Source organism: Populus euphratica, unplaced genomic scaffold, assembly GCF_000495115.2.
Source record: "Populus euphratica unplaced genomic scaffold, PopEup_1.0 scaffold244.1, whole genome shotgun sequence".
Classification (NCBI taxonomy): Eukaryota; Viridiplantae; Streptophyta; class Magnoliopsida; order Malpighiales; family Salicaceae; genus Populus; species Populus euphratica.
Genome location: NW_011500125.1, coordinates 1 through 13,374, shown reverse-complemented (window position 1 = coordinate 13,374; position 13,374 = coordinate 1). Strand labels below are relative to the sequence as shown.

At 30.0% G+C, this 13,374-nt stretch overlaps 2 protein-coding genes and 1 long non-coding RNA gene across 4 annotated transcripts; 1 reads left to right on the top strand and 2 right to left on the bottom strand.

Annotated features, from left to right (window-relative positions):
* Positions 1–1,748: 1,748 nt before the first annotated feature.
* Positions 1,749–4,788, top strand: LOC105110209 (GDSL esterase/lipase At2g04570-like). 2 transcript variants are annotated; one of them, XR_839427.1, is made up of 5 exons: positions 1,749–2,233; positions 2,496–2,991; positions 4,208–4,410; positions 4,573–4,616; positions 4,692–4,788. XR_839427.1 is itself a non-coding variant. In XM_011005175.1 (3 exons), the coding sequence occupies exons 1-3, from the start codon at positions 1,862–1,864 to the stop codon at positions 4,399–4,401; spliced, it is 1,062 nt and encodes a 353-aa protein (XP_011003477.1). In that variant the 5' UTR covers positions 1,750–1,861; the 3' UTR covers positions 4,402–4,610. The 2 variants fall into 2 exon arrangements, 1 of the variants encoding a protein (XP_011003477.1); XM_011005175.1 differs by lacking the exon at positions 4,692–4,788 and having other exon boundaries at positions 1,750–2,233; positions 4,208–4,610.
* LOC105110208 (uncharacterized) lies at positions 2,178–2,519 on the bottom strand. The gene is made up of 2 exons (XR_839426.1): positions 2,436–2,519; positions 2,178–2,400 (listed from the first exon to the last, which is right to left on the bottom strand). It is a non-coding gene; the product is annotated as an uncharacterized LOC105110208 (long non-coding RNA).
* A 1,974-nt stretch (positions 4,789–6,762) lies between the features above and the next one.
* LOC105110210 (protein disulfide isomerase-like 2-3) lies at positions 6,763–10,575 on the bottom strand. Its single transcript, XM_011005177.1, has 9 exons — positions 10,376–10,575; positions 9,871–10,029; positions 9,239–9,352; positions 9,010–9,167; positions 8,438–8,537; positions 7,809–7,985; positions 7,573–7,718; positions 7,260–7,406; positions 6,763–7,178 (listed from the first exon to the last, which is right to left on the bottom strand). Exons 1-9 carry the CDS (start codon positions 10,502–10,504, stop codon positions 7,004–7,006), a joined length of 1,305 nt encoding a protein of 434 aa, XP_011003479.1. The 5' UTR covers positions 10,505–10,575; the 3' UTR covers positions 6,763–7,003.
* Positions 10,576–13,374: the final 2,799 nt, after the last annotated feature.

The window sequence follows — 13,374 nt, the reverse complement described above, 5'->3', positions numbered from 1 at the left end:
AATCTTTGGTCTAGCAGTTATGTCACACTCAAATGCCCTTGGGTTTGAAAACATGTTAGACCTTATTATTATTTTTTTAATTGTAATAATATATTTTTAAAAATTTTTACTAATAATTATGTAAATAATATAAACAATAATGAAATCATAATAATAATTTTTAATTTTTATTTTTCAAATCAAATTTATTATTTTTTTTTACAATAGTAATAATATTTTTCAAATTTATTAATAATAATGACTATAATAATATTTATAATATTAATAATAATATTAAATATGTTTGACCCAAGTTTTTATGGTTTTTCATTTTACCTTTCAAATAAAATTTATGACTTTTCTTCGATAGTAATAATATTTTTTAAAATAATAATATTAATAATAAATTTTAATTTTACCCTTCAAATCAAATTTATGATTTTTTTTCAAAAGTAATAATGTTTTTCTTCAAATTTAATAATAATAATAATAATAAACATGTCAGACTCAAACTTTTTGGATCTGGTAACCAAGTTACACTCAAGCGTTCTTAAATCTAACAACCATACTAGATCTTATTACTATTTTTTCAATAAGAGTATTTTTTTTTAATTTATTAATAATTATGTAAATAATATTAAAAACAATAACAGAAACAACAATAATAATTTTACCCTTCAAATCAAATCAATTATTTTTTAATAGTAATAATATTTTTTAAAATTTATTAAAAATATATTAATAATATGAAACATGCATGACCTAAGTTCTTATGATTTTTAATTTTAACTTTCAAATCAAATTTATGGTTTTTCTTCAATAACAATAATTTTTTTAAAAAAATTATTAATAATAATAATATATTTTAATTTTACTCTTCAAATTAAATTTATAATTTTTTTAATAGTGATAATATTTTTTAATTTTTTAATAATTATATTATTAATAATAATATTTATAATTTTTATAAGAATATTAAACATGTCATACCCTGGTGGCCTTGGATTTGGAACCATACTAGATCTTATTACTTTTTTTTTCTAATAGTGATAATATTCTTTTTACAAATTTAATAATAATAATAATAATAATATTTTTATTTTATCCTTCAAATTAAATATATTTTTTTCATATTAAATATTCTTTTATTTTTTCTTTTTATCTCACGCAAATTATCAATTCATGATTTTTTTTATTGAACATTTCTTTTTAGATCATGATAATTAAGTTTATGTTTAAAAAACAATGATTCTTGTAAAAAAACAAACAAATATTTTTCATATCAAAAAAGAAATAAATGAACAAGAAAAGGAGTTTTGATTGAAGAGATACAATTTTCCCTCCTCAATTCAACTAAATTCAATTAATTGAGATTTTTATGAATATTATTTAATGAGCTCTAGTTTTTTATTTTTAAAAAAAAACATGTTGCTAATGAAAAATATATGTTTTTGTAAGAATAAAAAAAAATAAAAACTCATCTAATAAAACATATATTTTTAGAACTTAAATCATTATTGATCTTTCTTATAAACATTTATTTTCATTACATCTGAAGTAAATAAAATTAAATCCCGCAACCATTGCGCAAGGCAAATTAATATATATTCTTTCAATTATATCCCTCGAGTCCAAAGAAAGGGAAGAAAAAGCATGAAGCCCTGCCATTCTGCCCCCACGCGTAATTATGAATCTCTCCTTCTCTGGTCGCAATTAAGATAGCCAACGACCTTCTCCACAAACCCTTGAAAGTCAGCCTTGTCATTTACTTTCCAGCAAACACTACTCCTAGTATTTATGTATCGCAAGCTTCTCGCTAGCTATTCCGAGTTGTAGTGAGACAGAAACAGGCAAGCTATCTAGCTAGATAAGGGAGAAAAATATGGCAAACGTGTTGTTCATTTCATGGTTCTTATCGCTGGCTCAATTTTTAACTCTGGTCATAACAATTCAGGCAAAAATTCCGGCTGTTATCGTCTTTGGGGACTCCTCTGTTGATGCTGGAAATAACAATTTCATTCCAACGGTTGCTCGGAGCAATTTTGAGCCCTATGGTCGTGACTTCACTGGGGGTCGTCCTACCGGGAGGTTCTCAAATGGTCGAATCGCCACCGATTTTATCTCTCAGGCTCTAGGACTCAGGTCAGCAGTTCCAGCCTACTTGGATCCAGCATATAACATATCAGATTTTGCTGTTGGAGTTACCTTTGCTTCTGCTGCAACTGGCTACGATAATGAAACTAGTGATTTGCTAGTAAGTGCCAATCAAGTTCCAGTTTTCGTGGCGCGCTCGCGCACAGATATATGTATGTTTGTATGTCTGTATGTATGTATGTATTACTTCGTCATTTATGAACAGTCTATACACATTTGTGCGTAGCTAATTGCACTACACCATGCTACATTTATGGCTAAGTCACAGTTTTTAAGTCGCTGTAGGAGCTTGCGGTCATCATGATTATCCCATGAACACAATTAACTTTATCTGTCATGGCACGATATTGTTTGTCTTGCAGTCTGTGATACCACTGTGGAAGCAAATGTTGTTCTACAAGGACTATCAGATGAAACTGAGGGCCTATCTTGGAGAAATTCGGGCTAATCAAATTATAAACGAGGGTATACACATGATAAGCATAGGAACAAATGACTTCCTGGAGAACTACTATGCCTTTCCCGGCGGCCGCCGATCAAGACAGTACACCATCTCGGAATATGAAAATTTCCTAGCAGGAATTGCCGAAAACTTTGTCAAGGAGCTCTATGGTCTAGGTGCTCGAAAAATATCCCTCGGGGGGCTCCCTCCGATGGGTTGTATGCCATTGGAAAGAAACTCGAATTTAATGGGTGGGCGTGATTGTGTGCAGAGTTATAACACTGTGGCTTTGGAGTTCAATGACAAGTTAAGCAAGCTGGTGACGAGACTAAACAAGGAACTTTCAGGGATCAACTTGGTGTTTTCAAATCCTTACTTCATTTTCATGCAAATCATTAGAAGACCCTCACTGTTTGGTAAGTTGCTGGTGCTCCTTATGCCTTTTCTAACTTCTTGCAGTCATGCATGCATTCATTCTTTTCCCCTTTCAAATATAACTTCTAGAAATTTGACAATAATGATACGTGAGTTTACGTCATAAATAAAGATTACGAAAAGTCGAGTAAAGACTGTTATTTGCAGCTGAAATTTTAATAAACCATTATTTAAAAACTCTTAATATTGTTTTTCAATAATTAATTACTTATATCTTGCAATTAAACTCAGGTTACAATAGAAGGCAAGAATCCTGAAAGGCACGATCATATGATATTTAGAAATGAGAGAGAATGGTAGATCAGGTCATACATTAAATAATGATATGCATTACTGATATAATTATTCTGTTAATTATTTTATTAATCATTCTATTAATAAAAATATTCTATCATTATATTTTTTTAAAAAAAATTCTATAATAATACTTTTATACATATTAAAAAAAATTTTATGCCGGTATATTTATAAGTATTCTTTACTGTTTACTTTTATAATATTGTTTGATTTTTTTTTATTTTATACTTTGTCTTTACAATTTTCTTAATTTATATCAAAAATATATTTTTATCAATGAATATAAAAATGAAAAGTTCTCTTAGCAAAGGTAATCACAATATATCAATAAAAAAAATTATTAGTATTTTTATTTTTATTTATTAATTTTTTTAATAATAAAAAGAAAATTAAAAAAAGTTTAAATCATAAAACAATTGCACATCTTTGTTTGTTTCTGAATTTTAAAATTGCTTTTAAAAAAATTTAAATTTTTTTTATTTTTTTATTAATTTTAAATTAATATATTTTTAATATTTTTAAATTATTTTAATATGTTGATATTAAAAATAATTTTTAAAAAATAAAAATATATTATTAATATATATTTTAGTATAAAATATTATTTAAAAAAAATCACAACAACACTTTTAAATTATCCATTTTGTGATGTATGGGGCCGGCTGCGATGAATCGACACCGGCTCAGGAAGAGAAGCCTGCATGTTCTTTAAAAACTTCTGACTCATTGTACTTTAATTGCTACAGGAAAAAAAGTAATGGCTTTAATTACAATAATAATTTGTAATGACATTAATGTCCCTTTATATATATATATATAATAATTCAGCCGTTGAACAATTAAATATCTTATAATTTAATTGAGAGTTAATTATTATAACATAATTCCTATAATTTGCAGGTTTTGAGGTTACCTCTGTGGCATGCTGTGCAACTGGAATGTATGAGATGGGTTATGCATGCGCTCAAAACAGCCTGCTGACATGCACGGATGCAGATAAATATGTTTTCTGGGATTCTTTCCATCCTACGCAGAAAACAAATCAGATCGTTGCAAACTACGTGATGAAGCGCGTGCTATACAAGTTTATTTGATGGCCTTATGTGGGTGTGCACGGCAGCATTGCCATGCTCGTTTCTTATTCTGTGTGATTAGTTTATTAATGGGTTTATATATATATATATATATATATTCCATTAGGTTCTTAATAATGATGACAAAAATATATGTTCACAGACTGATTTTGTACTCTTTATCTATATCAGGCTTCTCTTTGTACTTTCCTTTTGGTTTTGTCTTGTAATAGCTACGATATTGTCTTTTCACTTATGCCGGCGATGATAGCTGGATTTGGTAATTGGTTTGTTCCGATTCCGAGGCCCCCGCATGGACGTGTTATGCTCACCGGCCATATGAATCAAAGCATTACTATTAGTTTTGACTATGGAGTGTAATACAGTTCAATTATTAATACTAGTATTAATAAATAAGTTTAATTTTTAATAAATTTAATGTGATAAAAAAAAAAAAAAATTAATTACACTTTGATCAATATTTTATATTCACAATTTAGGTTAAGAAATCGATATTATTACATCAAAAATTTATGAAATTAAATTCTCAACTAATTTAATATTAAATAATAATAAAAAATTTAAAAATTATTATAATAAAAATTCAATGCAAAAATAAGAATAATTAAAAGAATTAAAATCAAAACTAATATAAAAATAAAATTAAATAATGTGAGAACTTGGTAAGTTCAGTATTTCCAAGTATCAATCTTCCTCCACTTTTAAGCTCACATATATATATATATATATATATATATATATATAAAAGCATAAATTTGGAATCATGGAATTAGCATACAAGCATAATGGCAACACAGTTGTATTTGCTTTTCAGGTTTTTTCAAAGCAACAAGATAATAAGTGTCTCTGCAACAAGCCTTGTAAGCACAACTAATCTCTATCTCAGCCATGGATACAACTCCATTTCATGGGCCAATTTTGCACTTAATTTAAGGGTTCATATACAATCATGATCAAATCGACTATAGGAGCCACAAAAAAAAAAAAATTGGCCTCAACATGTGGGAGGACCCGTCATGTTCTTGTGGTACGTCAGCTTTCTCAAGCCTGAAAACTAAGTCGTCCATGGTGTTTTCGAAAATGTACCAACATCCTTTTTCATTATAGGTGGTGCATGTCGCCTTTCTTTATATGTGTAGCGTTAATGACTTCTTTTTTTTTCTTTTTTCTTTTTTTATTTCTCTCCTACCTTTGAAATCCACAATTTTTTTTTTCCCTTTGAGGGACTTATTGTTTTCCTATCAATTATAATTCCTTAATTTTTTTAATTTCTTGTAAAATATAAAACATGATTAATTTTTTTACAAAATTAAGCCCGAGATATATGATGACATTTTTTTTCCTATAAGACCAACATCGAGCTCTTATAAATAAATCATACAAAAAATCCCAAATTAATAAAATTATAAAACCAATACCGAGCTTTTATAAATAAACCATAAAAAAAACAATCTCAAATTAATAGAACAAAAATAAAGAAAAACAAATAAAAAATTAACTTGAGGGTAAATGAAAATTTGACTAATAGGTGTGGGCTGACCTAAATTAAAAAGCTTAAACATTTGTTTTTTTTTATTTGTTAATTAGAAGAAGATAACGTGTTATTCATTTTTATTTTTATTTTACTAGATGACGAGTTGTTATACTAGCAGGTGCCTTGTCACCTTTTAGATTATTCAAAATCCAGTTATTACTATGCTGATTGAAAAATCAAAGGTTTAGTTTAAAATTTTATTTTTCACTCATTTTCTCCTAAAAAACATTTTAAACTATTATAAAAACCTTCATAAACCACTTATCAACCTTCAATGCTCCAAAATCACTTAAAAAAATCAAAATCAATCAAAATCAACCATGATCTACTTTTGTCACCATGTTTACAGTAAAAAAATCACTTTTATTGAATTTTTCTTGAGAAATAAAGCTCATTGGCATAACAATTTTATTTTTTTTGATAATTAAATAGTGTTCAAATAATAATTTTCTCTTTTACTTCAATGTTTTCTAATGATTCTCTCTCTTCTTTTTTAAATACAATGACTAAAAATAAACAAAACAAATTTTTAGATCAAAATGAAAATTGAGAAAACAAACATTGAATAAGCATTGTTTCCCTGTTTTATATTATCATCCTCTCACTTTTAATTTTGTTTTTCTACCATAATATAAAACTTTATATATATAATGAAATTTATTTTAAAAAGGACAACAATGAGAAGATGAAGAAGAAAGAGGAGAAGGAGGGGCTTCACTATACCATGCCAACTTAACGAAACCATTCCAGCACATGACTGGGCAGTGGCATGGTGATTGTAAATTCTGCAGCTTCTGAATAATGGAGGAAGGAGCAACACTACAGAAGAGCGGAAATCTGTCATGGAAACTTTTGAGTCAATGTATTTGATACAGCCATGGAAAGTTCAACATATTCATTGTGATCAATAGCTGTTCCTCAACAACCTCTTTCAAGGGTAGCACTTGAGATTTGAAAATTGACAAACATCCTAACAAGAAAAGGACTCACAGACGCATTACTCGGCGACATCAAAATCGTATCCAAGCTAAAATTTCGTTCTCCCCCTTTAAGCATGGTTCAAGTTGGTTATAACTCATCCTTGCTTCCAGCATCTTCTCCCATTAATTCTTCAAGGGAAAACTCATCCTCTTCGATGATCTCTCCATCTTTACCATCCCATGGTTCAGTCTTCACTATCTCTGGATTGCCATTCAAAGGTAAATTTCCCTTCCCACCACGCCCGGCTTCCTTGACAAACTCTCTGGAAAAGCAAATTGCTGGTTTTTAAAGTTTCGTTCATTGACAACAAGGTGCAAAGATGAGTTTAAAATAGCACACTTACATAATATGTTCAAGTTCAAATGCACTTTTAAGTGGGGCATACGCTCCTTTCTTCGCATTCAAGGCTACCAGAGCTGGATATCCATATCCACCAACACCTACCTGATTTTCAAGATCTGGCTGCTTACCAGCAGCTGCCCAGACATAGCTGCAGGCATGAAATGCTAGTCAGCAAAAAAATTCAACATGTTTGGGTTCCATAAACATCATGGTTCCTAAGGTGTACAAACCCTCACATATTCAAGAATAATTTAAATCACAACACGCACACAAGCACCCAGAGAGAAATATAAACTGATTTGTCAGCAACTTACCTGTAAGGGCTCCTTTTAAACTTCTCAGCAACAGATAACAACTGCTCAAGGTACTTGTTCCTTCCTTCTGCCTTGGAGTCCAAAATGTCAGGCAAGAAAGCAATGAAACAGATGGCTGCTGTGCCACACTTCTCTTCCATCACATCCTATACATGAAACAATCATGGTTATAAAAATGCTCTCATGATAAAAGACCCACTGAAATCAAGATAATGCTAGGGATTTCAAAGGCATACTGGGCCGGTCAGCTCAGTCACTTCAGGTGGTGCAACATTCGACTCCAGCTGCTCCAAAGCAAATGATTCAATGGCAGAGGCAGTTCTAGCACCCTCATATGGTATAGGAGTATCTTTATCGGCACCAAACACCAAGATGGTGGGGAATCCTTGTACATTGAACCTGCTCATCAGAGACTGAAAACCCCACCCCAGCACTTCCATGTCATTTAACAAAATTATTTGAAAAGTTTAACTACGGAAAAGAACTGCTTAATTTGAAATGTTATGGAAATAACAAAAGGAGAACTGTGGGTTTTTGATGAATGATGTGTAGATTGTCTGAGATCTGTTGTTTGTGGTGGAACAGCAAACATATTCATCTTTGCATTCTATGAAGTACAAATACATACATATATTGCCCAAAACATTTAACCTTAAAACTAATAGCTTGAATACTTAAAAAAGTTACCTAGCACCACATTACAATTTCTCAGAAAACCATACCCTACTAATCTAAACATAAAAGTACGCTGCCTCAAGGGACAAAAAAGACAGTTAAAACTATTTCCCTGACAAGTGTTTGTACATATTTTACGTGGAAAGCAAGATTTAGTTATGAATAAAAAGAATCTGAAGTTCAATGTTACCTTCTCAGAATCACAGTCAACATGACCCAGCTTCACCTTCCCTTGCAAGTTATTGGCAGCCTTCTTCCACTCAGGAGCCAGTTTCTTGCAGTGACCACACCTTGAAAAGTATAGCAAGGATATGTTTTGTCACCAAATAGCTAATGCAGAGAGGAGCAACATGATGCCTTATTCTCAAACCTAGCTTTCGCAATTCAACTTATAGAGGGCAAGCAACAAGATAATTTTTGAACTTGCTCGTTACGAATACTTCATCATATATCAGATCCACACAACCATTCTATGATCACTAAATAAAGATATTTTCACACAGCAAAAGGGAAAGAAAGATAGCTATGTCAATTTTCTTCCGGTACACTTAGCAGGACTATTTATTTTTCTTCAACAGTGACCTAAGAAGGCTAAAAAGTCAGTATCTCATGAATGCATGCATGCCATGTCTTTGTTTTGCTTAGGATGGTATTTATAGCATATAATCGCTGTCATTTCAGTTCATAAAGGGCTGCGGCTCAAGCAAAATATAGCCACTAATCATTAGCAAGTAAAGATTAACCATAGAAGATCGCACATACCAAGGTGCAAAAAACTCGACAATCCACAGTTCTTTACTTTTGAGTACCAGCTCATCAAAATTGCGGGAATTCAATTCTACAGATAGACTAGTTTCAGATTTCTCACTAGATCCTCCAGTTGACTTTCCATTCAAACGATCCTTTAAAAGTGCTTTTATCTGTACAAGAATGACATTGTTAGGCCAAAACACAGTGGGGGTAGATTCAGATTTTTTCAAACAGAACAAACCTGCTTAAGTGCAAATTCTGCAATGGGTTTCACATCCCTAGCCCCTTGATAATCTATTGGAGGGTTCCCAGGTACAAACACTTTAATGGTCGGAAAACCCCTAATCCCATATTCCTGCATAGCAATCAAACAGTTTTGGTTCCACAAACATAAAGTTGGCATATGAAAAACACTAAAACAGGAAATTTGGATCACTTAGCTAGGATTTATCTCTCTACAAGATTTTGGTGGTTCATATTACAAGAAAAATGACACCTCACAGCAGGCCAAATGGCAAATTTAAGCTTATAAATATATGTTTCAATTTAAAGCTTTTCCAGGAAAGAATAGATATTTATCTAGAGAGCAAATGTAGTGAAAATTACCTCATAGAAAACAAAAAAATAATGTCTTCTCCTTTAAAGTAAATAAAATGCAAAATTTCATCTGCCCTTCAACAGAAAGGCATATGATAGACAACTAGAAATACTCGATGAGCTTTTCATAGCAAAAATTCTTCTTAGATCCCAAAACCACTATAAATAATGTCTGTAGAAACTACACACACATCACTCTCAAAGCAGAACAATAGGTTTTACAACAACGAATTCTTTCTAAGCGGGTCCAACTACTTAGTAATATAGGAAGAAAACCTGAGCAAGAGACTGGTGGGCATCAGCATCAAGTGCTGCCACGGTTGCAACACCTTTCAGAACAGCAGCTGCCTTCTCCCAAGTTGGAGTGAGCGCTTTACAGTGCCCACACCATGGTGCGAAGAACTCTACAAGAACCACTCCATTTGAGTTCAATACCTGCAAATTTATCATGATTAAAAAATAAATCATTTTTTAATATTAATAATAATAATAATAATAATAATAATAATAATAATAATCAATATTCATCATCATCAACAAAATTATTTCTACGCAAGAAAATTCTATAATTACATGTCAGATCTAAAATATCCGACCAAATTTCAAATAAATTAGCAGTAATTAAACACCAAATTCCTTTAGCTGCATTAACAATATTCAAGGAAGCATTAGTGCAATAAAATTATGAATATCTCTAAACAACAAAAGAACAAAAAAATTGTTCTTTCGGGTCTTTCTCAGAAACCAAACAAGACAAAAGCTTGTTTTATCAGAAAGTTACCTTGGACTTGAAGTTGGAAGGATTTAATTGGAGTACAGGTGATGAAGGCCCATATAGCGCATAGCAGAAAAGATTAGATTGAAAGAAGAGGATTGAAAGAGCTAATAGCAATTCTGACTGCTTTCTCATTCTCTTTGATTTCTCTCTGTTTCACAGTCTTCTTGCTCCTGATCAGTGAGAAATAAAACCCTTCGCTCCAGACCTGTTACGTGTGTTTGCCAATAGCCGATCGACACGTACGCTTTCTTATTCATTTTTATTGACCTTGGGGAAAGTTGGAGTCATGGAATTTCCCTGCTCCTCACGTCAAATTCCTAACACGTGTCATAGCTTCTCTTAATCCTTGTTTCACACCAAAATCTCCAACTTTAGGTTTCGGTTCAAAATTTTAATATATATATATATAAAAAGTCAAAACAGTGATAATTAGATAGGTGCATCATCTTATACTGCAGGTTGATCTAATTTTTTTTAATGTAAAAAAATTAAGGTTATGTTAATATTTTTAAAAAATAAAAATAAAATTAAAACTCAAGTTATTGGCTTGATTGAATTTAATAACCTTTACTAATTTAATAATATAAATAAAAAAATAAAATAGTGGTAAATAAATGAAAAAAATAACAATAAAAAAAAGATTAAAAAAACCTAGTTCAAGCTCATTCATGTTAGCATACTAAATAAATGATTGGGTCGTGACATTAAAGTAAACTTGTTAAAAGAAAATTGAATAAAATTAACACGACTAAAAGATTGATATTTTCTTTCAAGTGCAGGAGTGTCAAAGTAATAAATAACCCAGCAAGACCGGGGTCGAACCACAGGGAAGTTAATTGTATAAATTATAGATAACAATAAACAACAACAACAACAACAACAACAATAACAAGAATAATAATAATAATAATAATAATAATAATAATAATAATAATAATAATAATAATAATAATAATAATAATACTAGTAGTAGTAGTAGTAGTAGTTAGTAGTAGTAGTAGTAGTAATAATAATAAAGAAAAAAATAAAGAAGAAGAAGAAGAAGAAGAAGAAGATGAGAACTTTGAGATGAAATATTAATGTAAGGATTAAACAATGATAATAATGAATGTCAAGATTAGAGGTTTCACTAATGGCATATCAAACAAGTATAATATAAACTCTTATTATTCAATTGAAAACCACACACAAAAGAGGTTCCAATTAGATTATAAATTATTAACATGATCACATTAGTTATCTTATTCGATTAATATTAATACTTGTAAATCTCGTTAGGCATTCATGATTATAACTTATGTTAACAACAAATCAAGTTTCTTTCATAGCTCAGGTGTCGGTTATACTATACAGTATGGGCTATGAGAGTGCCAAGCATTTGTTGTACTAAGTGTTATACAACATAAATCTAGATTATTTATTTAACAAGCAAAGTATTAAAAAGTGAACAAGATAACAAATACAAAACATGTTAGTATCAAACATTAAAGTTCATATTAAGTTTACACTATACTTATTCCTACACCATTAATGTAACCTTTTCACCTTGACATAATAAACTTAAATAAACATAATGAAAGAAAGAAAAATAAATAAACAAAATAAGAACATAAATAAGATAAGAGTTAACTAAGTAAAAAAAAGGAAATGAAAGGCATAAACTTGATATTAATGAAAGCAAAGCATAAACATTACAAAAAATACAAAGAGAGAAAGCAAGAGCATGATCTTGATCTAGAAATTAAGATGCCTAAATGCATGGCAAATGCCTCCTTTTATAGGCCAAAATTGAGAACTATTGATTTGATGACTAATTGATGGGTGGGTGACCAACTTTTAACTTGGTGACAATCCTTATCTTCTCTTGTCTGCCCAAAACGTCATTGATAACGTCAAAATTAGAGCCACTTGAAAACATGAAAGTTGTAAGATATTATCTCAGATTTCTTGTGTAAAAAATTCAGGTTATTTGAACTTCCAGAACTTCAAATATGGGACCATATAATGAACAGTGCTCAGGTTGGAGAACAGATTCGGACTTCTTTATTGTTGCTCCAATTTGGACTTGAAAATAGCCTTTTTAGATCTTGAGCTCTATATAAAAGTTCTAGGCCTATGTCTTACCTTTTCATCCATATAAAGTAACCTAAATATGAGATTTACAGCTCCAGATATGACCCAGTTACCAAACAGTGTTTCCGGTTTAGACTGCATTAGCATCTTTTTTCTAAGTTTTGCCATCTCTTTGTCCTTTCAATTTCAGTTCTTAAATTCATCAATCAATTTTTTCATTTATGTGACAAGCCTACATTTAAAATTAACATTTACCACAAATTAAAGGTATCTTATATGATTAGATATATTATTATAAAACATGATTTAGTTAAGGAATTATTGATACTTCAAGTGCAAAATAATGATATAAAACTTTGATAAAAAATACACTTCTAAGTACTAATAAAAAATCATGAAGTTTAATAAACAACTTAATGTCAAATGAAAAAATAAAAAAAAATTATTTTTAAGAAAAAAGCAATATAAAAAACTTGAGTCAAACCACTAACACCGCGATTATAGATATAAAACTAAGATAACTCCATCTAAAATAAAGTGAAAAGAAGAAGAAGAAGAAGAAGAAGCATGAACACCAATTCCTAAACAATCAAATACCAAATGATGAAATTGAAATAAAAAATCAAATATTGAAGGATCGTATATGATAATGAAGAAAATATTAAATAAGAACTTGATAGCCTTATAGAAAGTAAAATGAAAAAAAAAAAAGTTTGATTTATAGCAAACAAAATATTATAAGATGAAATTGAGAAAAAAATATAATCCAAAAAATATGAGAAAAAGCTAACTTGAGTCAATTCGGGTCGATATGCAAAATCTACAGTCTATTTTGTGATATCAGGATAACCTCGTCAAAATTAAATTGAATAAAATTTTGAAACAAAAAAAAAATCAATCTTAACAAAATAAAATGTTGAAGGATTTTA